Raw genomic sequence first — 23303 nt, 5'->3', positions numbered from 1 at the left:
TTTAATATTGCCTCATGGTAACAGTTACCGACCGCTGGTTAACCTAGCATACTATAAATAATACTATTATTACGCTTATTATAGTGATAGACTCAAGCTCATATCCATCGAAGGATATGACGCTCTTTTTTCGCTTTTTCCATTTAACTCCAACTGCCACCCACGCCTAAAGATGTTTACACATAAAAAACTCCGTCAAATAGAAACAATATTCATGGCTGGAGTGGAAAAGTACTTTGTTCGAATGAATAATGTTTTTAAAATAAGTTGCTCCACGAAAATACTGTTCGGTTTCAGACAGTTTTTATTAAGTACAACATATCCAATTGTATTGACAACATTAAATTCGACTGTTCGTTTATTGCATATACATAATAATAAAAATAGAGGTCGAATAATATTGATTGAAACATGGGGTAAAATATCTAGGGACTTTTCTCAAATGGATTATACTTTGAATAACCTGCCTGTCATGTATATTTCATTTTTATACTTTTTTATATTTTTGATTTTATTTTTTACTAGGTTAAATTAGTATAATAGCACAATGATTTCAAAAGAATGCAAAATCTCTATAAAATTAAGATGACCAGATCAAAAAGATAAATAAATGAGTCGGCAAAGTTAAACTTAAGATTTTTACTTACTTCTTTTGTCTTAAAAACAATGGAATAGTTACGAATTAATTATAATGATTGAGTACTAACTTAATTCGGTAATGCTGCTAAACTCATATCCAGCCTTGTATCAACCTGGGAATATAGGAAGGTTCCTTAGAAGTCATTCGAACGTATTTGCTCTCACAAAAATATGTCTATACATGTCAGGGCTTGTTACTGGGACACACGTAATACGTAAATATCCATGTGTGGCATGCCAAGAAGATTCCATGAGAAAACAGCTGGAGAGAAAAAATCGAAATATCAAAAATATGAGTATCTTCAGAGCATGTGGCATCAACGTTTTTGTTCAAATCTCTGTGAATCAAAGGTCGAATTGTGTTCGTAAAATATCACAAGAATCTCTTGAACTAAATACGTCAAAATGTTGAATTTTGATAATTCTTAAAAACGAATTTTTTATGAATTACTTTGAGATAACTGTCATCGATTCAAAAATTATACATATTCTGTACTTTTTTTAGTAACTAGCGCCGCCAGCGGCCGCAAGCGGCCGCTATCGTTGACCAATTTTACATTCGATGCGCAGATCAGTGATTCGCTTCGATCGTGCAATACTTTATTTTTTTAGTGTTTTTATATTTTTACTAAACTAAACTAACTATTTATTAATTAAATCAATTTATTAAGTATTTAAATAAATTAAACAAATTCCATAATTATATGCTTTTAAACAATTGTGCAATATTATTCTTTGATTATAAGAAATAATTATAAGAAATAATATGCAGATAAATTTTTTTCTCGATAAAAAATACTGTATGGTTTTGCTCTTGAAGAAGTTGGTTTATAAATTCAAAAATTAATCATATAACTCTGTGTACACATAATTTTGCACAGTATTAGACTCTCGTTGGTTACCCAAATAGATTTTGAGAGAATCCCATGAGTGAACTCGCGATAAAGCTACGTACAATTGACCGTGATTAAAAATATCTCTTCTGAGATCTATTCCGATCTTATCGAAAGTTTGCCCTTGAGATTTGTTTATTGTCATAGCAAAAGCTAATTCAATTGGAAACTGTCGTCTTCCAAACTCAAACGGATACGTGTCATCACTGTACAAAGTAATACGATTTATAAAAACAATTTCATTTCTTTTATCACCGGTTAAAATTTTACATCTCAATAAATGATTTGAACAATCTAATATTTGTAGTCTTGTTCCATTACATAAACCTTTATTAATCGATAAATTTCGAATTAACATGACTACAGTATTTTGTCGTAATCGTAATTCATGAGGAGGTAAATTTGGTGGATTTAAAGTTTCCAAATATTCGGGTAAAAGCGCTTCACGGATCTCACCATTATCACAATTCTTGACACTATTCATGCTTGTATAAATTTTTTCCGTTGACTTGTCTAATAATTCGACAACTCTTATACTTATATCATCGACGTCGACATTTCTTGCTGATAAAATAGCCCAATTTGCTAATTTATCATATTCTTTATTTCTTATGACCTCTCCATAAATATCTTCTGCTATATCAGCGTCACGAGGTGCTATACAGTATTCTGGTAAGCTCAAATCAGAATCATTATTACTTGCTGTTCCATCACCTACTGTTAACAAATATTTTGCAAATTCTATTTCTTCTGGACATGAGCTAATTTTTTGTATACATACTGAGCAGGTAAGATGCCTTGCTTGTGGATCATGTTCGTTTAAATTAAAATATGCAATTAACATTGATTCTTTACCAAGTGCTGATCTAATTGCGTCATCATTGTTAATGTCTTCAATCATTAAGTCTGCTGATTTGGTAGATGTATCGGCAATCGTACAACTGCATGACTTCTACCATGCAAAGAATAATTTAAGATTCGCGCACATGCTTTAGGAGGACTAACGTACCGGGTCTCTATGTAATCACGAATTTCGTCATGCTGAATTGTCTGTTGAACTTGGCCGCTGTTTGGGTCTGATTCTTGAATAACAATTGCAGCAGCATCATGACCTTTATATATATATTTATATAAATATTTTACGGCTTTAATATTTGAAACAACTTCAACATTAATGTGACAATTGAGTGTTAATAACAATATTCTATTATGAGGTACAACGTGTTTATTATTAAATCTGAAACCATCTTGGCGAGTATGAGTACCATTATCACGGCGCCTATAGACAGGATAACCATTTTCATCCAAAATTGTTTCATTGGTATTCTCTTTAGGGTAGTGTTTAGAACACTTCTCTTTTTCATTTAAACACCAGTCACCACATGGGCCATGAACCATATTTTTTTTTACAATTTCGTACAATCGAGGATATTTATTTGGATCAGGAATTTCAGCTGAAATGAATTTGTCTACAATTGCTGGAGTTGTTATTTTTGAATTTTGTCTCAAAGTCAATAATAGATGAACATGTGGTAAGCCACGCTTTTGATATTCAATAACATAAACATAAGCTTGTACTTCACCAAAAATTTTTTTATCTTTAATCAGGTTTAAAAGTTCTTTTTTTTTATTTTCAAAGACACGTGCAACTAAATCAGGTCTATCTGAAGCAGTTTGTCCGTCCAAAAGATTTTCAGTAATTTCTTTCCATTTGTGATTAGAAGTCATTGTAATAAATAAGTCCGGTTTGCCAAATTTTCGAACGATAGCCATTGCATCTTGATATGTTTGAAGCATATTACGTGGCGATCCTTGATAAGATGATGGTAGAATGATTACTTTTCCAATCTGACTGTTTGTATCATTTGCTCTGTTTTGTAAATGATCAAGCAAACCTTGATATGAATCAGCTCTCATTTGTTTTTGGTTATTGCGTAGAACCGTCATTCTATCTCTTTCCATTTTTACATAATTATCTACTGTCCATTGTTGAAACAGTCGACGTCCCATTATAATGTAATTATTATGGTCTTCTCGAATGGCCATTTGATTTTTGATGTACGCATTTCGAGTTACTCTACGTACGCTGTTTTCCATTCTTATTCCATCATGCCAGCCCTTGGTTCCGTAAGGGTAATATAATGAATAAGTCCAAGCTTCAACATTCTCATTCATTGAGCTAACATATTGAAGTTCTTTGGTATGTTTATTACGTATAGTTACATATGATTCTGGAAGTTCGCCATCTGCTGTTGTTGAAAATACTGCAGCAACTTCATTGACACGCTGGAAATTATAACGTCTCCGGTCAAGTCCTTTTTTGAGAGAGAAACGTAATTCTAACTCTGGTTCAATACCATTATTTTCTATTGTCATTGTGTCTAATTCATCTTTCATCATTTGAAATGATTGAGCGAATACATTATGTTGGCGCATTATATTATCAATAGCTTCAAGAACTTCCCTATTTAAACTTCTATGAGTACTCAATCGATAGTCAACTGCTTCATTAGAATCAACGATAAAAAGTTGTCCATTTCTTGGAATATCGTTATTAGCTGGATATAAAGACGTATTTATCTGATAGTAAATTTGACCTTGGATTTTAAAACAAAATGGACCGGGTCGACGATTTCTGAACGCAACTAAATTAGCATTGAATGACGCAACTGAAAATGAACTGTTATACAGGCGGATATTATCATAAAAATGTTTCGACAATGGATGTGCACCTGTAAATAATTCTTTTAATACTAATGGAAGCTCAGGCAAAGGATCTAACTTAACTTTACCATGGCTACAACAATCATTGAATGATTTGCCTTTATGCCAAACTTTTTCTGATTCAAAATGTTTTGCTTTACAATGTATACAAAGTATATTCATCGGACCGAGATAATGTTCAAGTATTACTGATTCATCTAGGCTATTATCCGGTTGTGCTGATAAGAGAACAGGGGTTGATGAATCACATCTTTTTTGGTAAGGAGCCCTAACTATCTGCACCTGATTGTTTTGTAATATAGAAATGTCAGTTATTGTAGGCAGTCTAGTTAAATCAATTTCAGTTACTTTATTGACTTCAGGAAATGTAGAATGATCGCTTTTGACATTAAATTGTTGCTTCCTTGATTTAAGTCTTGGCTGCATACTTTTATTTATGCCAGTTTCAATTGTACATACAGAACTATCTACTTTGATTTTTAACTCCTGTTTTCTTTTTCTTTGACGAGATAAACGTGAATTTTCTGTAAAAACATCTGCTTGACGATAATGATTATCAATAAAACTAAATTCTTGGCTATCCTGTTTAATTACTAATTGTTGTTTTCTTTTTTTACGAAGAGGATTTTGTATGTCAATAGAACATTGAGTGTTTTTTTCCATTGTATATTATCTAATCTGTAAACATATAAATTATCTAGTATCTGTAAATAAATTAGAAGTCTGTATCAGGCTCTGAAATATTGGCTGAATCAATAAACTGTTAATAGTAAAAATATTAGTTAATTAAATAAACTGTTAATGTCTATTATGGATATAAATCCAACTATTGATACTGTAATTTGCTAATCCAATAACTTTCTTTGACTATCTTTTATCTTAGGTCTGAATCTTTATCTACTCTTATTCTTTGCTCTTGGTCTGGTTTTATCTTTTTTCTATTTATCTGATTGTCTTATAACTTGTGAATAATAGGATAGGAAAGGTGAAAATGTAAAAAACTTTTTATTGAAGTAAAGCGAATGAACACAGTGTTTATAGTGTATTTATAATTGAATAAACAATGAATACAATTTTCTTCCGCTAAATATTCAACACCTAGACAAAAACCAATCAAAATCTCTTTTGGCCTTCAGTTCAGCTTTCCTCTGTAAATAAAATAAATAAGTATATTAATAATTGTGTGTAATAAATGTAAAATAATATTATTACAGAGAATAATTAGATAAAGTTAATCTAACAAACAATTACCTTATTGAGGTTAGAATTATGAACATGAGTTATTTGATTGCCTCCTTTGGATAATCTGATGACAACAAATCCGCAACGCTTTATAATTTTTTGTTGACGATAGTTAATGTTTTGTTGAATAATTATGTTGATAAATTTATATTAACAATATATTAACAATATTGTTGAAATAACGACACTGAAATTATTATAAACAATTACAGTATACTGCAGTATATATAAGCATGAAGTATATAATGCAATTGAATGGAAATCCAATACAATTGCCAGTTACATACTTCTAGTACTTAAATTAAAGAGGGCGTTGATAAGCAATACTTATGGCGGTCCATGACTCCATTTGCTAATGGCTGTTTTCTTCATGATGAACTCAGTGTTCAGAAGTGCGTTCCCAAAATCACTCGGAAGCCCGGCAGTCCAATTCACAGGGCAATTTTTTTACAATTTAGGGCTTTTTTTTGCCGGTAACGGCGCTTGTCAAATTTTTTTATATAGATTTCACATACAAAAGTTCTACAAGCGCCACCAGTAGAGGAAAAAAGCCCTAAATTGTAATGCCCTGCAGTCCAATTCACAGAGCATTACAATTTGGGGCTTTTTTCCTCCACTGGCGGCGCTTGTGAAGCTTTTGTATGTAAAATCTATATAAAAAAATTTTACAAGCGCCATCAGCGGCAAAAAATAGCCCTAAATTGTAAAAAATTTGCCCTGTGAATTGGACTGCTGTGAATTGGACTGCAGTGATGGGTAATTCGACGATTTTCGGGGTAACATACAATCATACGTATGATACGTATGATACTACATAAAGTGTATGATAGTTGAAAGTGCCCTCTTTTTTTTATAAAATGAAGTAAAAGATTTATTGAACTTACTCACACTACTACACACCACTGTACACAGTTGTCAAATTGTTGTTTTTATTACAAACAAACAACGAAAATTAACAAACAAATTCATCAACGTGTTTGAAAAATTCTATTAGCATTAAAACATCGTATGAGAAAATAATTGAACAGTTAATATTATAACTTGGCTAATGAGATCGTCTATTATTATTTTTTATGTTAGAATTATTTATTTACCCTTGGATATGTTCTGAATGCACCGAGACAAACTTTACCATCAGATATTCTTCTAACTGGATCAATAACAATAGCAACAAATGGCTCTTGAAAATTTTGGTTTTGATACATCAATACCAACGACCATAACCAGGATGTAAATGATACCAACCTATATATTACAATAAAATTTATTATCAACAACAAACAACAATTATCATATATCATTTATATATATATTTTATTTATTTTATATATATAAGTTAAAGAAATGTGGACTAAAAACCAATTACAAAATTTATTATTATTCATTATATAATTTAATTATTATTTAATTTAATTTACTCGCTCTTGTGCCCAGGATTTCATATTAAGTATATTTTGTTGTTTGTTTTATCATGGTTTAAACAAACGTATAAAGCTGAAAATAATAAGGAAGAATAAAGGCAATAAACAACAAAAGAATTTTTCAAAAACACATTATAACTATTTTTATTTATTTGACGCTCAACTCTTTTACATATTTTTTTTTTTTTATTAATAATAATAATAATATAAAATTATTTATTCGTATTTGTTTCAAGTCATATGTAAACTGGTATACACTTGTGACGCTCAGCTCTTTTACATTTTTTTTTAATAAGAATAATAATACTATAAAATTATTTATTTGTACTTGTTTTAAGTCATATATAAACTTATAATAAGTTGGCAATACACATGCCGATGGAGCTCAACTCTCTTTTATATTCTCTTTTTATTATTATATTATTATATAATTTATAAAAATAATTTTTTTTTATTATCAAGTACAGAGCATTTTTACGTCTTTCTAGCAAACAATTAGTATAACCAGATTAATACTGTGTTATATAAACTCAATTATCAAGTAATCAGTCATCATTATTCTTTAATACTTAACCAATAATCAATAATTATGAAATTATATTTATTACTATAATAACAATATTATTTTTTATTATTTCTACTCAGACATCACGACTGCATGTTACTTTTTTTTGGTTTTTAATAATATATGAGTATTAATCAGATTTATACTTTGTTATGTAATAATATGTTATCTAAAGTACACGATTATCAAATAATCAGTCATCATTATTGGTTAGTATACTTAATACTTGACCAATAATCAATAATTTCTCAATTATATTTATCACTATAACAACAATATTATTTTGCATTATGCATATTTTGGCATCAAGACTACACGTTATTTTTTTTTGATAAAAAAAATTATTTTTTTCTACCAGACGAAATGTTTCAAAATTATAAAAACGATTAGTATAAAATAAGAAACAATAATTATTTAAAGTTACTATGTATTCTACTCATACATATTATTCATGAATTATATTATCAATATATACTAATTGACACTTTAACTTTGAAATGAAAAAAAAAGTACTAAAAATTTTTTTGTGTCACACATTAACATTTATAATTAATGAATTAATAGTTTAGCAATCATTAATTAATAATTAAAGAAAGTGGTTAGATTTAAAAAGAAAAAAAAAATGTTTAGAAAAAATAAAAAAATGAAAGAAACAGATATTTAATCATCATCAGATGAATCTCTGCTCTTTGATGAACGCTTACCATCACAGTCTGATTCACCACTACTACTGTCCTCAATTAAAATTGATTGTGAAGGCTCAATTATATAATCAGATGAGTCGTCATCAGAATTTACTTGTGTTTTAATAATTTTTTTTTTAGAACGTAATATTGATGGCTGAACACGTTTTCTTGATAATAACTGATGCTTATTTTCACGATTTAAGTTGCCTTCAGATTTTCTTTTGTGTATATTTATAGGTGGAAACTCCAAATCAAATTGATGTTGGTCATCATTATTATTAAGTAATTGATTACCAAATGAAGATGGCTGATGATGTTCCTGACTGGCATTTGTTACCAATAATGCTGATGCATTATCTAAACAAAAAAACACATTTATTTATTTAATAAAAATTAATGAATTTATTAAAAAAATACAAATTAATATAATCTACCTGGATCAACATGCAATTGTACAGCTGCTTGTTCTGGCACTGCTGATGTATGAACCTGAACACTATTAACAGGAACAGCAAGTTGATGTTGTGGTTGTACACCAGCATGTGGTAATTGCAAAGCAGCTGGTGCTGCTGGTACTGCTGGAACAGCAAGTTGATGTTGTGGCTGTACACCAGCATGTGGTAATTGCAAAGCAGCTGGTGCTGCTGGTACTGCTGGAACAGCAACTTGATGTTGTACACCAGCATGTGGTAATTGCAAAGCAGCTGGTGCTGCTGGAACAGCAACTTGATGTTGTACACCAGCATGTGGTAATTGCAAAGCAGCTGGTGCTGCTGGTACTGCTGGAACAGCAACTTGATGTTGTGCTTGTACACCAGCATGTAGAGGTTGCAAAGCAACTTGATGTTGCGGTTGTACAACAGGTTGTGGTCCTGGAAAATAATAAAACAATAAAAAAGATCAAATAATAATATTATACTGATTAAAGATTAAAGTATTATTGATCAAATCAAAACATTAAGCAAGTTACCATGATTTATTACTGGTGCATTAAATTGATGACGTTGCATCTGTGGTGCAGCATTTGGTATTGCTGGAAGTTGTTCACCAGCTGCAATCCTTGGAATAATATGGAATCCATTTCTAAGTTGAGCTGGATCCATTATTTGCTCGTCAACAATTTGTATGTTTGTCATTTCAGTAACTTGAAGTATCAATGTGTCATGATTATTACGACGAAGTTCACCAAGTATTGTCACATGAGAACCAGCTGGAATCATTTGTGCTGAAGGAACAGCAACATTAACACAGAGGTGATACACTCCATCAGTAATAGCACCACTTGCGCTTGTAAAATTGCCAATTATTTGACGTTGAATAGGATGCCTAATGAATGCTGTTATTTGAACCTGACCAAGCATGTTTCCAGCATTACGAAGCTCAACACTTGGTGCCATTGGTAATGCTGGACCTCGTACAGCTGGAATTGGTCCAAGAATGTCGACAGTTGTTGACTGTTGAATAGACAATTCAATTGACATTAAATTTTGTGTCAAATCAACATATAGTGGATTCGCAACGACTACTCGTGGACCACTGATTCTGATTATCTGAAACAGAAAAAAAATTCAAGTAAAATAACTAATCATCAAATATTCAATTTAAATAAATGAATAAAAAATTCATGTTACGTACTTGTCGTAAAATTCTGTTCTCAAATTCCGCAACACGTTGATCCCAGAAGAGAACTCGCATTTCACGTCCTTGCATGTTGCTCAAGATGACACGTAGAACACGAACTCTGGGTTGTGGTGCATTGGCACGTCTGCGATGTGGGTCATCACGAACCACAGCGCCTGTCACGACTCTGTAATATTAAATTAACAATTACAAATACAAATAAAGAATTATAAATCAACAATATAAAATTTAATAATAATTGTAATTGCATATTATAAACAATATAAATTATTCCAACTGTTTCAGGCAAAAAACGATAAAAAAAACCTAACCCTATTAGAACACGCGGTACGACGCTCTGGTTTTTTACTTAAAAAAAAAACCTAACCCCAAAAAATAACACGAGGCAATCTGTACATTATTATTTCAAATTAATTGACTTTAAAACCACCATATACATACACTATTGAATTGCTGATTTTTTTTTTGCATGTAACACGTAATAATTTAAAATTTATAATAATGATTATATTAAATTAAAGATTTTTTTTAACCATCACTTCCGGTTTGCATAGCAAAAAAAAAAAATAGTATATGTAGAAAATAAGCGTTAATTAAAAAAAAAAATTGATTAAATATTATTAGAATTAATTAAAATTAAAGAATAAATATAGTTTAACTTACATCGTATTGTCTCCACCTTGAAAACTGTCCATCTCTTCGTTGGACGTGTATTCATCATAATTTTCCATTATTATAATTTTTTAGATAATAAATAATGATTGAAACAAATAATATTATTTTTAATTATTTTCTTTTGATAATATATAATAAATAAATTAGAATTTTATTTAAATGTAAAATGTATTTAATTTAATAATTTTAAAATAAGGTCAAGTTTTTTTTTTTTCTTTATATAAGATTGACACTTGATGAATACACGGTGGAAGCCGCCACGATAATGGCTGCTGGTTGCCGGCTAGATGCTTAGCAATGCTTGGCTTGGGTGACGCGTTAAGCTCGCGCGCGTTCGTAAACTCATCGTCGTTTTGCGAACGCATACTGACGTTGCGGCTGTGGAGGTTAGGCCATTTTTATCGAAACCCAACCAAATCCAACCAGCAGCCAATGAGAATCTAGTAAATTTAAAAATGAGGCGCTAAGTTCAAAAAGTGAAGCGCCAAGTTCAAATTTGGATGCGCACGCAGAATGCTACGCCATGACAGGACTGCTTTTTTTTCTTTAGGATTCACTTTCTGTTTTTTGTGTTTAATTAATTTTTCTATATCATTATTTCATTAAATCATTCATATAATGGTTTGAATAATCTATTGAGTAGTTGTAAAAAACATTGGTAGACAGTGAAAAGCGTTAATTTTTGTTTTTTATTTCTTTGTTATTTCAAAAATATCATAGGCATTGTGAAATGATGACTCTCACTACTAACGTAGCAAGTTTTCTTCACAGTAGTAAATTCTTATTCTTCACGTTACTATTCTGTAACGAGTGAGAATGCTCACATAAATATTTCGATAATCCCCACTACATTCGTCTACCGGGACTCTAGTAATATGGTGTGTCTCGTCATGTAAAAATATAAAATATATAATTACTTCTTGTCCGGCCACCAAGCTAAACGGTGTGTCCGAAAATATTAATTAAACTTGTATTCGTGACGTGGCTTTGCCACCTCACAAAATAATAATATATATATTTTGTTGTCTTGTATTTAAATAATTTACATCATATTGATATATTTCGTTTTTATAAATAAATTGTTATTAAATAATATTAAAATTAAAAGTGTGTATAAATGTTTCAAATAATTTAAACGTAAAAGATTAAATTTATTATTATCTCAAAAGTTAAATTAAGTCTTTTTACAATTCGCATCGCCAACGCTTTCAGAGATCACACCCATGCATATCTACTTCACTATCTACCTCACTATCTTGTATCTGTCTGAAAATCGGTCAGTCGCAAGACTAGAATAAGACGGTAAACTCAACTTTTTTTTTTCTTCTTTGTCATTATTTTCGAAGTTAATGTATAAGGAATTCCATCCATTCATATATTTTTTTGAAGTGAAACTTCTTTTCGCAGGGTAGTGAAAAAAAAATCAGTGTGTCGGCCATGTAACGCTCGGAGCAAGCGAACGCTCGGAACGAGCAAGCATTTGCCCATATAACTAATAAGAGTGAGTGAGTGAGTGGCTACGGGCGAGAAAAAAGATATGCTTTGAATGGATGTGTGTGTGTGTGTGTGTGTGTGTGTGTGTGCGTTGCCAATAGTGTAGCTGATCGGTTCGCAGCGCTTATGAAAATAATGCATCAAAAAATTATAAATTAATACATATACTCAATTGAAAATTATTATTAGTATATGTTGTTATTGATATTATTATTATAATTATTATTTTATTATTAATATCGATATTATTATTATGGATATAATGAATACCAATGATATTATTACTATTATTAAATTGATATTATTATTCTTCATAATATTATTGAAATTATTATTATTTATAATAATATTATTGATATCTATAACGATAGTATAAATAAAAATAACAACAATAATTTCAATAATATCATCGATATTAATAATATCAATGGTATGAATCATATTATTAATAATAATAATATCGATATAATATTGATAATGGTAAGATCAATACTGACATTAATATTCAAGTATAAATATTAATAATTATTAGTATTCATATTTCAAATATCATTCATATTATGACTAATATATATTGATATTATTCCTAATTTATAATGTTATCTAAATTATTATTGACATTGTTATTCTGTATAATATTATTGAAATAATTGTTATTAATAATATTATTAATATATATTAATTCATGGTATGCATAATAATAACAATAACGATAATTCTATGAATAATAATATTGTGATTATGATTAGGAAAATGGTGCAATAATGTAACAACAACAATTATATTATTGATATTTAATAAAGAGTAAAAGTATAATAATTACAGGTGGAATGTGTGACATCCTCGCTTGAGGTGTCGCCAGAAAGTGTATGTACTTTGTGTGTGCATGAATGTATATGTGTGTGTATGTGATGTCACCAAGGCAACTGTTTGTATTTGTGTGCGTCGTTAAGTTCAATTTCCAACACGCCCCCTCAAACTTGCATTGGTGAGTCCAAATTTACTGATGCAATTGTTGTGAGCTGGCCCTGCCAGTCCTTTAGTCATCACATCTGCCATTAACTCTTCAGATTTGATGTATTTCAAGTTTACCAACTTCTTCTCCACTGCTTCTCTTACCAGGTGATAACGTATATCAATGTGCTTGGTTTTAGCATGATGTATTGGATTATATGCTAAAGCATGAGCACCTTGATTATCATTTGATAAATTCACTGTGTTGTAAACGTTGTCATTTGTAATCTCTTTTACCAACCTTGATAAATACATTGCTTCTTTTGTCGCTTGTGACAAAGCCACATATTCTGCTTCTGTTGACGAACTAGCTACCATTTTTTGCTTTTTAGTTTGCCAACTTATTGCACAATCTGATAACAAAAATATATATCCTGTATATGATTTTCTGTCTTGAAGACATTGACCCCAGTCAGCATCCACAAATCCCTCAAGTGATTTGTTTCCCTTTATATACTTTAAACCAACATCTCTGGTTCCTTGTAGGTATCTTAATATTCTTTTAGCTGCTGACCAGTGTTGTGCATTGTTATTATTATTAAATTGACTCAAGAAGTTTACAGCAAACATAATATCTGGTCTGGTACCCACTGCCAGATACATAAGACTTCCAATCAATTCTTGATACTTGTGTCCTTCATGTAACACTTGATTTTCTTGCAATTTATTATCATCAAATTGTAGATTTCTTTCAATTGGTGTTTTAACAGGTTTACAATTTTCCATGTTAAATCTTTTCAACATGTCACTTATATATTTTGTTTGTGTTATTGTCATTACATCATTGTCTTGCTTTATTTCAAGACCAAGACAATAACTTGCTTTACCCAAATCTTTGATCTCAAAGCAATTTTTCAACTTCATTTTAATTTCATGTGTCCAACTTTCATCTGTGGATGATATCAATATATCATCTACATATACCACTACTAATAATAATTGTTTATTTCTCTTTGACATATATAAACAGCTGTCATACTTTGACTGTACCATATTCAAGCTTGTTAACACACTATTTAACTTTTTGTACCATTGTCTACTGGCTTGTTTCAATCCATACAAAGCCTTGTTCAAGTGACATACTTGGTTACCATTTTTCAACTTGTTTAACATTTGTTTTGCTTGATATGAACAATTATTATTTTCTTGTACAATCATTTTTAATGATTCATGTATATATTCAGGTATTTCCATGTATATATTTTCTTCCAAATTAGCATTTAAAAACGCTGTATTCACGTCTATTTGGTGTACCTTCATGTCAAATTGTACTGATAGTGACAAGAACACTCTTACTGTGCTCAGCCTCACTACTGGTGCAAATGTATTGTTATAATCCAACCCTGGACGTTGTGAATAACCTTTAATTACAAGACGTGCTTTTCTTTTATTTATTTTACCTGACTCATCATATTTATTTTTTAATATTATTCTACTACCTCTCTGTCATTTGGTCTAGTTACAATATTCCAGGCTTTATTGTTGAGCATTGCCTCAAATTCTTCTTTTATGGCAATCTTCCACTCATTTGTATCATCACCATTTAGTGCATCTTCAACTCGTACTTCACCAATACATGCTGACTCTTCTTCATAGTTTAACGTCTTTTGATGTTGAACATTTTGATATACTTTACGTGGTCTACCACGTCCACCAGTTCTAATTATCATTGGACGTCCTTTGCCTCTTGGTGTTACATTATCTTGTTCAAGATCTAAATTTATTATTTTGTTCATCTTTTCTTGATGCTTATTTACATTTTGATTACTTTTACTTATTGAAGCAGGACTGAATCCTTTAAAACCATCATTTATACTGGTATTATTATCATAATTTTGTATCATGTTTTCTTCATGTTCATTATCTTCATTGTTTATAAACTCATTTTCTGACAACAAATGTTCTTCATTAATAATTTTTATATTGTTATTATCAACATCATCATCAAGTATAATAACATCTCTACTTATTTTTAATTTGTTTTCATTTGTTAACCAAACACGATATGCTTTAGTTTCACTTGTTCCTGTTGTCATTTTGTCATCATCGTATCCAAGAAAAATACATTCTTTTGTTCTTTCAGCCATTTTATCCTTGTTTGGATCTTTATTCAAACAATGACCTTTTGATCCAAATATTTTTAAATGTTTAATACATGGTGCTTTACCATTCCACAATTTATAAGGTATTTCTCCATTGATGCTTTTTGATGGACACCTGTTTCTTAAATAATTGGCAGTAGCTATTGCTTCAGCTCAAAAGTGTCCCTTTAAATTTGCTTGTAATAGCATGCACCTTGCCATATCATATAATGTTCTGTTCTTTCTTTCTGCAATACCATTTTGCTGTGGTGTATGTGCCACAGTCAATCTTCTAATTATTCCAGCATCGGATAAAAACTTATCAAATTCATTATTTAAATATTCTGTTCCCCTGTCACATTGTAATTGTTTAATCTTCATGTTTGTTTGTGTTTCCACCATGTTTTTATATTCTTTGAATGCATTTAAAGCTTGATTCTTGTGCTTTAAAAATTTTACAGTACACATTCGAGAAAAATCATCGATAAACGTAATCACAAACCTCATACCACCTTTGGAAGGTACCCTGTAAGGTCCAGCCAAGTCTGTATGTATAATTTCAAGTAACTTTGTTTTTCTTTGTGACTTCTTTGGGAATGACTTTTGACAACATTTTCCTTTAATACAAATTTCACATTGTGGTGTTTCAATGTCATTAAAATTTATATTTAATTGTTTCAACAACAATCTTAAATCTTTATAATTAACATGACCAAGTTTTTGGTGCCACAACAACAAACTTTTATTTTTATTTTCACTTGACAAGTTTGCTTTTTCAATTTCTTCACTAATAAAATATAAACCATTTTCTTTTCTTGCAACAACAACAACCTTATTATCTTTATCCAATATTTTTGCTTTATCTTTATCAAACAATATTGTAAAACCATTATCTGTAATTTTTCCAACTGATAATAACTGTGTTCTAAGGTTAGGTACCAATAGTGTATTATCCAATCTCACTATTCTGTTTTCATTATCATTTTTAATCTTAATTTTTATTGTTCCTTGTGAATCAATAGCTGCAGTTGTATCATTAGCCATATTTACACTTGTGCCAATACATCCCTTTTTATTTATAAACTTATTTTCATAAGAGCTCATATGTGACGTTGACCCGCTGTCAAGACACCATTTGTATTGTTTATGTTCATTTTTGTATGTATGCATTGACGATTCACATGTAGCGACTTGTGAATACCATCCAGTTTCATCCGCCATTTGTGTCGTTTCATTATTATGATTCACATTAAAATTACAGTCGGCAATTTTGTGACCAACTTTACCACACTTGTAACATTTTATTTGAAACTTGTGTTTATTATAATTATTTGATGCATTATGATTATTATTTTTACCTTGAGTTTTTTCAATGTTTTTATTATTGTTGTATCTATTTTGTTTCCAACTTTGTTTATTATTACATGTTGACACAAAAGCATTTGTTTTATTATTATTTATATTTTCACAATCTTTAACTTGTCTTGCATCACTTTCTTCAAGAATTTTTATTTTTAAAGCCTCTGGATTTGGCAATGAGTCACGACTTTCTATGGCACATCGAAAGTTCTCGAAACTTGCCGGAAGACTATACAATAGCATAACTGACAACATATCCTCGTTGATGACTATGTCCATGTCCAACAATTTATCCACTGAACTCATAAACTCACTTATATGCTCTCTTACATTTTGATTTTCATCCATTTTATTCAAGATTAATTTTTTCAATAACGTGGCCTTTCTTGCCGGTCCACTTGATTGATATATCTCATGCAATGTTTTCCAGACATCGTTTGATGTTGTACACTTCTTGATTTGTCTTAATTCAGACGGTTGAATACACAATATTAATTCTGATTTTGCTTTTCTATCATTTTCTTTCCATGTTTTAATTAATTTTTCTGAGCTTGTTCTTGTTGTTTCTGATGTTGGATCTATTTCGGGTTCTTTTTCTTCACCACACACATAACCCCACAAATTATTTTTCACCAACACTGCTTCAACTTGCATTTTCCAAGTATCAAAATTCTCTTTATTTAATAGTTCAATTCTTGATGCATTATTTGAACCCATTTTTATTTTCAATTGTTATTTTGATTATTCACTATTTCAATGTTCTATTAATACTTCTTTTCAATATGACGCTTCTGGAACTTTCCACGATACCACGTTTTACTCACTTTTATTAAATAATTTTATTGCTCCAATTTTATTAATCCGTTTGAATTGTGTCCTGGGCCCATAACCTATTGTGATTATGATTAGGAAAATGGTGCAATAATGTAACAACAACAATTATATTATTGATATTTAATAAAGAGTAAAAGTATAATAATTACAGGTGGAATGTGTGACATCCTCGCTTGAGGTGTCGCCAGAAAGTGTATGTACTTTGTGTGTGCATGAATGTATATGTGTGTGTATGTGATGTCACCAAGGCAACTGTTTGTATTTGTGTGCGTCGTTAAGTTCAATTTCCAACAAATAAAAATATTGAAAATAATTTTGATAACATCAATGGGATTAATAATAATAATAATATCAATAACGATATAATATTGATAATATTATCAATATTTATAATTTGGATATTATCGCGATATGATCGATATTATTATTATAAATATCATATTGATATCATCATTTATACTATAATAGGGTTCTTCGATTCTTAGAAAAATAATCGATCTTCAAAAATTGAATTTGTAAGAATCGGGCAGCCGATATATCGCCACAAAAAGTACTCGATTCATAAAGAATCGATTAAAAATTCGTGTTATTATAATTATTTTTTTATTAATTTTTTTGATCATACATTATTTTTTATGTATACACAATATTAATAGAAAAAAAGTAATGAAATTGAATGAAAAATATAATGTTAAAAAAGAGAATATTATAAATATTAATAATAAATAATTAAATATTATTATTATTCATTAAATATTAAATATTAAATAATATTCATATTTATATTAATATTTATTATTTAATATTAATATTATTCTTGTTAATAATAAAATAATTATTCATTATTTATATGAGAACTGTCAGAAGCCCAATCATCAAGTGTCAATCGAACTTTGTTGTTTCTTTCTAATTTTTTTTCTTTTTTTATTTTATATTAAAAAAGAGTTTAAAATAAATACAAAAGATGGCCTAGGTTTATAAAACCTAGAACAATGCGCTTTGTAAGGGCGAAAACCAAGACCGATTCTTTTAACGATATTCGGTGATAAAGAATCGTGAATCAATTGTTTGGCTCTGACAAGAATCGGATATTTGTACTGAATCCATCCAGTACTCGAGTACTTAAAAAATCGCCAAGAATCGAAGACCCATATACTATAAACATTATCAATATTATTAATATCATCAATAATATTATCATTAATTAATTGATTGTCAATATTATTAAAGTCGTTACAAATATCTTGACGAACTGCGAAAGAAGTTTCACTTCCCTCGCGGGTACTGCTACCACACACAAATTTTTTTTTCTTCAAATCATTTTTTCAGACTTTGAGAACGAAAGCAAAGCTTCATCAATATTTTTTTTTCGTAGAATTTTCTCAGCTTCTCATACGAAACATTAGTTTTTTCGTATATTGATAAAAAAAACTCCAAAATTAGAGTTCAAAATGTAAAATCCTGATTTGTGGGCTTGCCCATAAATTCTTTTTTTTTTAAACTTTTTTATTGAAAAGCCAGGAAAATTTCACTATATCGGTGAATAATTCGGGATAAAATTCCCGTAAAAACGGCCAGAATCAATAAAAAAGTAAAAAAAAATGAAATAAACAATTGGTCTTTTTACTTTTTTTTCCTTACCTCAATGAACTTACCTCATTGAATAACAATTCAAAATAGGCTCAATCAATTAATGATGCACTGAATACGGAAAGACCAATGGCAGACCTTTTGGAGGAAACTTTTTGTATGGCCGACCTAAAAACTGCAAGTTCTAACAGAAAAAAATAATTAAATTGAGGTAAGTCAACTTAGTTCATCGCATAACGATTGCAACCAGGCCCAATCGGTTAGTAATAATGCTCAAAACATGAAAATAACAATGGCCGACAATTTATGAAAAACTTTTTCGAAACTAAAAACAAAAATACGGGTTTACCGTTTTATTCTAGTCTTGCGACTGATCAATTTTCGGAGAGGGCGACGTTCGGAATTTGTAGAGTTGCTCATATATAAGCTCAATCTAAATCTAAACGATCAAAATATATATTTGTTTTAAATGAAAAGTAATATATATACTTCGAAATTATTTATTTATTCCAATATTTACCTCACATTATAAATCGATTTTCGAACTTCCTTCTTCACATTTGAAACAATCTTTAGTCGCTATGTGTAAAAAACATCTGGAGTCATCTGTAGAACCCAAATCTTTTTGTAGAGAATGTTGAGTACATTTTCTTGATCCAAAAATTGTTGGATTCTTCTTTTGTTTCACAGATAATTTGCCCCAGATTTTATCTATTTGGTGATAACCAAATTTCATAATTGTCATCATCGGAAGTTCTCCAATTTCGGTAAGAGCTAAATCCATGATATCTACTCTACAAAAATGTATTATTGATTTTTTCATATTGGTTTTTGTTAAAAAAGTTTTGATATACTATGATTTAAATCTTTCAGCATTTTCTAGAGAGCATTGTCACAGTGTAAATCGATCTGTAAATGTCGTATAGCTAGATTTTTTCTTTTCTAATATTATTTAACAGGTCACCTTAGCTCATTTAAGTTGAAAATTGTTTTTTGAGCTGTTGCGTATGACAAAAGCTCATACGTACATACAGTTTTGATAATTAAAAATAAAAAAATTAACTATTTAAATATTAAATTTGTAGTTTTTTTTTTTCAATTTATCTATAACTATTTGAAGTTCGAAAGTGTTATTACACGAAAAAAAAAAAAAAAAACAATCTTTTAATGTGAGGTCAAAAAAATACGTGGTCATATAAATTCTTGAAAAATCGATCTCATTTGACGATTTATAGAATCTCACTAAATACAACCATTTTATAAAATGTCATAGAAAATTCAATTCTCATTTTGTGCCTCTTAAAATTTCATAAAACACAGAAAAAAAAAATTCACCCCATAAAATGACATAGGAAAAGTATTCTCTTTTCACATTTTATAGAAACATATAAAATCTTAAAAACTCTTTGAATAAAAGTTATATCGAATTTAATGAGACAAAATAATAAGCACTTACATTCAGTGAATCTTAAAAAAATCTAATACATCCCAGGTAGAAATTTGTCCTCGCAACGATATAGCTGCAATGTTTGTGAGCGATATACAATGTCGCAGCAGTATCGCAAAAAAAAACGCAAAAAGCTCGTGGCGAGCCCGCAATGTAATGATGTTTTGAATCGCAGCGAAGTCGCATGCGATATAGACAAGTCAGGTTTGGTTAGGTGAGATTAGGGGGTAAATTTCATAATAATAATAATAATAATAATAATAATGATAAAATTAATAACGAAACATTTTTTTTATTCATTTTAAAAATACATTAAACACATTAATTTTCATTAGATGATGATAATGATTGTGAGAATGTTGGATTCCAAAAGCCTGGTGGGGTTTTTTTTGGACTACTGAAAACAAATATAAATATTTATATATTTTGTTCAAAAAAATAAATACGAATTATAATAATGCCATTACTAACCTATTATAGTCGTTAGGTTTCTTTTTTTGCTGCTATAATATATTTTTGTTGTACTTTTATTTTCTTCTTGATGGGAGTTCAAGCTACTATTTTATCATCGTTATCAACAGTATCACGAACTTTTGTTGAACACTCAGTGCTATTCGATTTGGAAAACAGCTGCCAGTAAGCTTCTCCCAAGGCTAAAAAAACAAAAACAAATAGAAGTTGATAAAAAGAAAAACTAAAAATTTTTATTACAATCTCACAATTAATTTTATATTGTCTTACTTTGATAGCTAGTGATAATTCCCTTATATGCCATTTGCATGTTGTTTAAACTGCGTCAAATAAGTTTATATTCTTTTTGAAAGTTGTTCATATTTTCCTTGGCTTGAAGTATCAATTCCTGATGATTATTGACTCCATCATTAATTAAATTGTTCATTTTCCTGTAATAAGATTGAGGTTATAATTATTATAAAATATCAATCTATTCATTTATATTATTAAAATAAAACAATAACTAAACCATCATCACGAGAATATACTCAAAAGTAATATAAGAATAAAAATCAGTACTTACTTGTATAAACAGTCATTAAATTGGATTACAATAAATTTATATATTTTATAACGTCAACAATGTCATTTTTCATTCTCCCTGTTATGAGAGAACCACAAGACTGCATCAGATTTTGTGCACATTTTTAATGCGCATATATTATTGCAAAGGCCACGGACACCTCGCAGCAAGCTCGCAGCTGCATAGGGCTGCGAGTATCGCAATAGATAGCTCGCGCCCAGCATGCTGCGACATTGAATGTCGCAACTCGAAGTCAAATTTCTACCTGGGATCATTTTTAGTGTTCCGTAGGACACTTATGTTTTCGCTTTTCTGTGACTTTTTGTTATTTCGAGATAAAACGTGAAGTCCTGAATCGAATTGGCTTGTGAGATGCTCATTTTCTTTATTTTTTTTGGCCAAAAGCAATCGTCATATTTATTTCCGATTTTGGGGCCTTATTAGATTTAATATGCCCAGTTTTGGACATGGCCCAATTACAAATATTGATCGATCAATTCCGGCAATTTTCTAATCGACGAACCTTCATCTGTAGACTCTACGATATTTTTTTCAAATTTTTCGGTCGTTTATTTTTTTTTTTATTCAACGATATTAGTGTCACAAACAACACTTACAATATTTTTGTAAACAGCAAGAAAAAAAAAAAAAAATCCTACGGAACACCTAGGGTGCACGTTGGGGAACTTGACTATCTTTTTTTTTTTATAAGATTTTGTTATTACATTATTATGTAGGTCGGTTCTTCTCTGAAGAAGTGCTCGATTGATTTGATTATTATTGTAATCATAACAAAAAAAAAAAACCTTGTTTTTTTCACAAAAAGAAGCGTCAAGTATTCGAAATCTTTTAGCTGTTTATTTTTTTAATACAAAACGATATGGTACCAAAAAAGTCAAGAATTGAATATATGTCAAATGCATATAACAAATAAATAAATTCAGTCTTGACTGTTGAAAAAATTTTAAACTCGACACCACCTTTTTTCACAATTTAAATATCATATTTTGATGCATTTAAAATAAGAATTGCAATTCTTGACTTTTTTGGTACCATATCTTTTGTATTAAAAAAATCAACAGCTAAAAGATTTCGAATACTTGACGCTTCTTTTTGTAAAAAAAAACAAGGTTTCCTTTTTAGTGTTCCGTAGGACACTTATGTTTTCACTTTTCGTGTGACTTTTTGTTATTTCGCGATAAAAATAAAAGTTATGAATCGAATTGGCTTCTACGATGCCCATTATGTTCCTTTTTTTTCCCGAAAGCAATCATCATATTTATTTTTAATTTTTGGGCCTTATCAGATTTGATAGTGCCATTTTTCGACAGGGCCCAATTTCAAATATTGACGGATCGATTCCGGCAATGTTTCAATCGACGACGCACTGAGAAAAATATCCTGTGATTTTTACACAGATTATTGTAAAATTTGGGACCGTGGCCGACATCTGCGAAATACACCATAATTTTGTGTAATTTTTGCATAAATAAAAAATGATTCTACGTTATCTGATAAATCCCATAAAATTTTCATTGACTATATTGTAAGATTTATTATTTTTAAATGAAAACTTATTTCATATAAAAAAATGTAAAGTTTGCATTAAAAGAAAGATAAATTTTGTAATATTTTATTGTTAATTTTACATTTTTTTAAGAGAAATACCGATTATTCCGAGAAAATAAAACACCAGAATAATTTAATAGAATTCATCTTATTTATTGTAAAATTTACCGAAAAAACATGAAAAAAACATTTATTCAGTGATCTTTTTGATTTACGTCGTTGGAACGTAAAAGTACACTTTTTCGGTAGAAATATTGTGACGTACACATTGCTCCCACTCTTGCTTTTTTGTCGAAATGTTTTTTTGCCAAATAAATTAATACGTAGCTTGAATTACTTTTACAGCCATACGACACAATAATTATATTTTAAAATAAATAAAAATGATGTAAA

The 23303-nt window shown here is 29.6% G+C and overlaps 3 protein-coding genes across 3 annotated transcripts; all 3 read right to left on the bottom strand.

The window, feature by feature from the left end:
* Positions 1–1685: 1685 nt before the first annotated feature.
* On the bottom strand, positions 1686–4919 carry LOC122856401. The gene is made up of 3 exons (XM_044158073.1): positions 2676–4919; positions 1803–2484; positions 1686–1738 (listed from the first exon to the last, which is right to left on the bottom strand). The coding sequence occupies exons 1-3, from the start codon at positions 4917–4919 to the stop codon at positions 1686–1688; spliced, it is 2979 nt and encodes a 992-aa protein (XP_044014008.1).
* Positions 4920–9002: 4083 nt separating this feature from the next.
* On the bottom strand, positions 9003–10542 carry LOC122856400. The gene is made up of 3 exons (XM_044158072.1): positions 10475–10542; positions 9806–9977; positions 9003–9720 (listed from the first exon to the last, which is right to left on the bottom strand). Exons 1-3 carry the CDS (start codon positions 10540–10542, stop codon positions 9115–9117), a joined length of 846 nt encoding a protein of 281 aa, XP_044014007.1. The 3' UTR covers positions 9003–9114.
* Positions 10543–14421: 3879 nt separating this feature from the next.
* LOC122856399 lies at positions 14422–17151 on the bottom strand. The gene is made up of 6 exons (XM_044158071.1): positions 16500–17151; positions 15907–16355; positions 15578–15675; positions 15290–15427; positions 14961–15211; positions 14422–14882 (listed from the first exon to the last, which is right to left on the bottom strand). The coding sequence occupies exons 1-6, from the start codon at positions 17149–17151 to the stop codon at positions 14422–14424; spliced, it is 2049 nt and encodes a 682-aa protein (XP_044014006.1).
* Between the last annotated feature and the right edge of the window lie 6152 nt (positions 17152–23303).

Source organism: Aphidius gifuensis, linkage group LG5 (assembly GCF_014905175.1).
Source record: "Aphidius gifuensis isolate YNYX2018 linkage group LG5, ASM1490517v1, whole genome shotgun sequence".
Lineage (NCBI taxonomy): Eukaryota > Metazoa > Arthropoda > Insecta > Hymenoptera > Braconidae > Aphidius > Aphidius gifuensis.
This window is presented reverse-complemented; position numbering and strand designations above follow the sequence as displayed.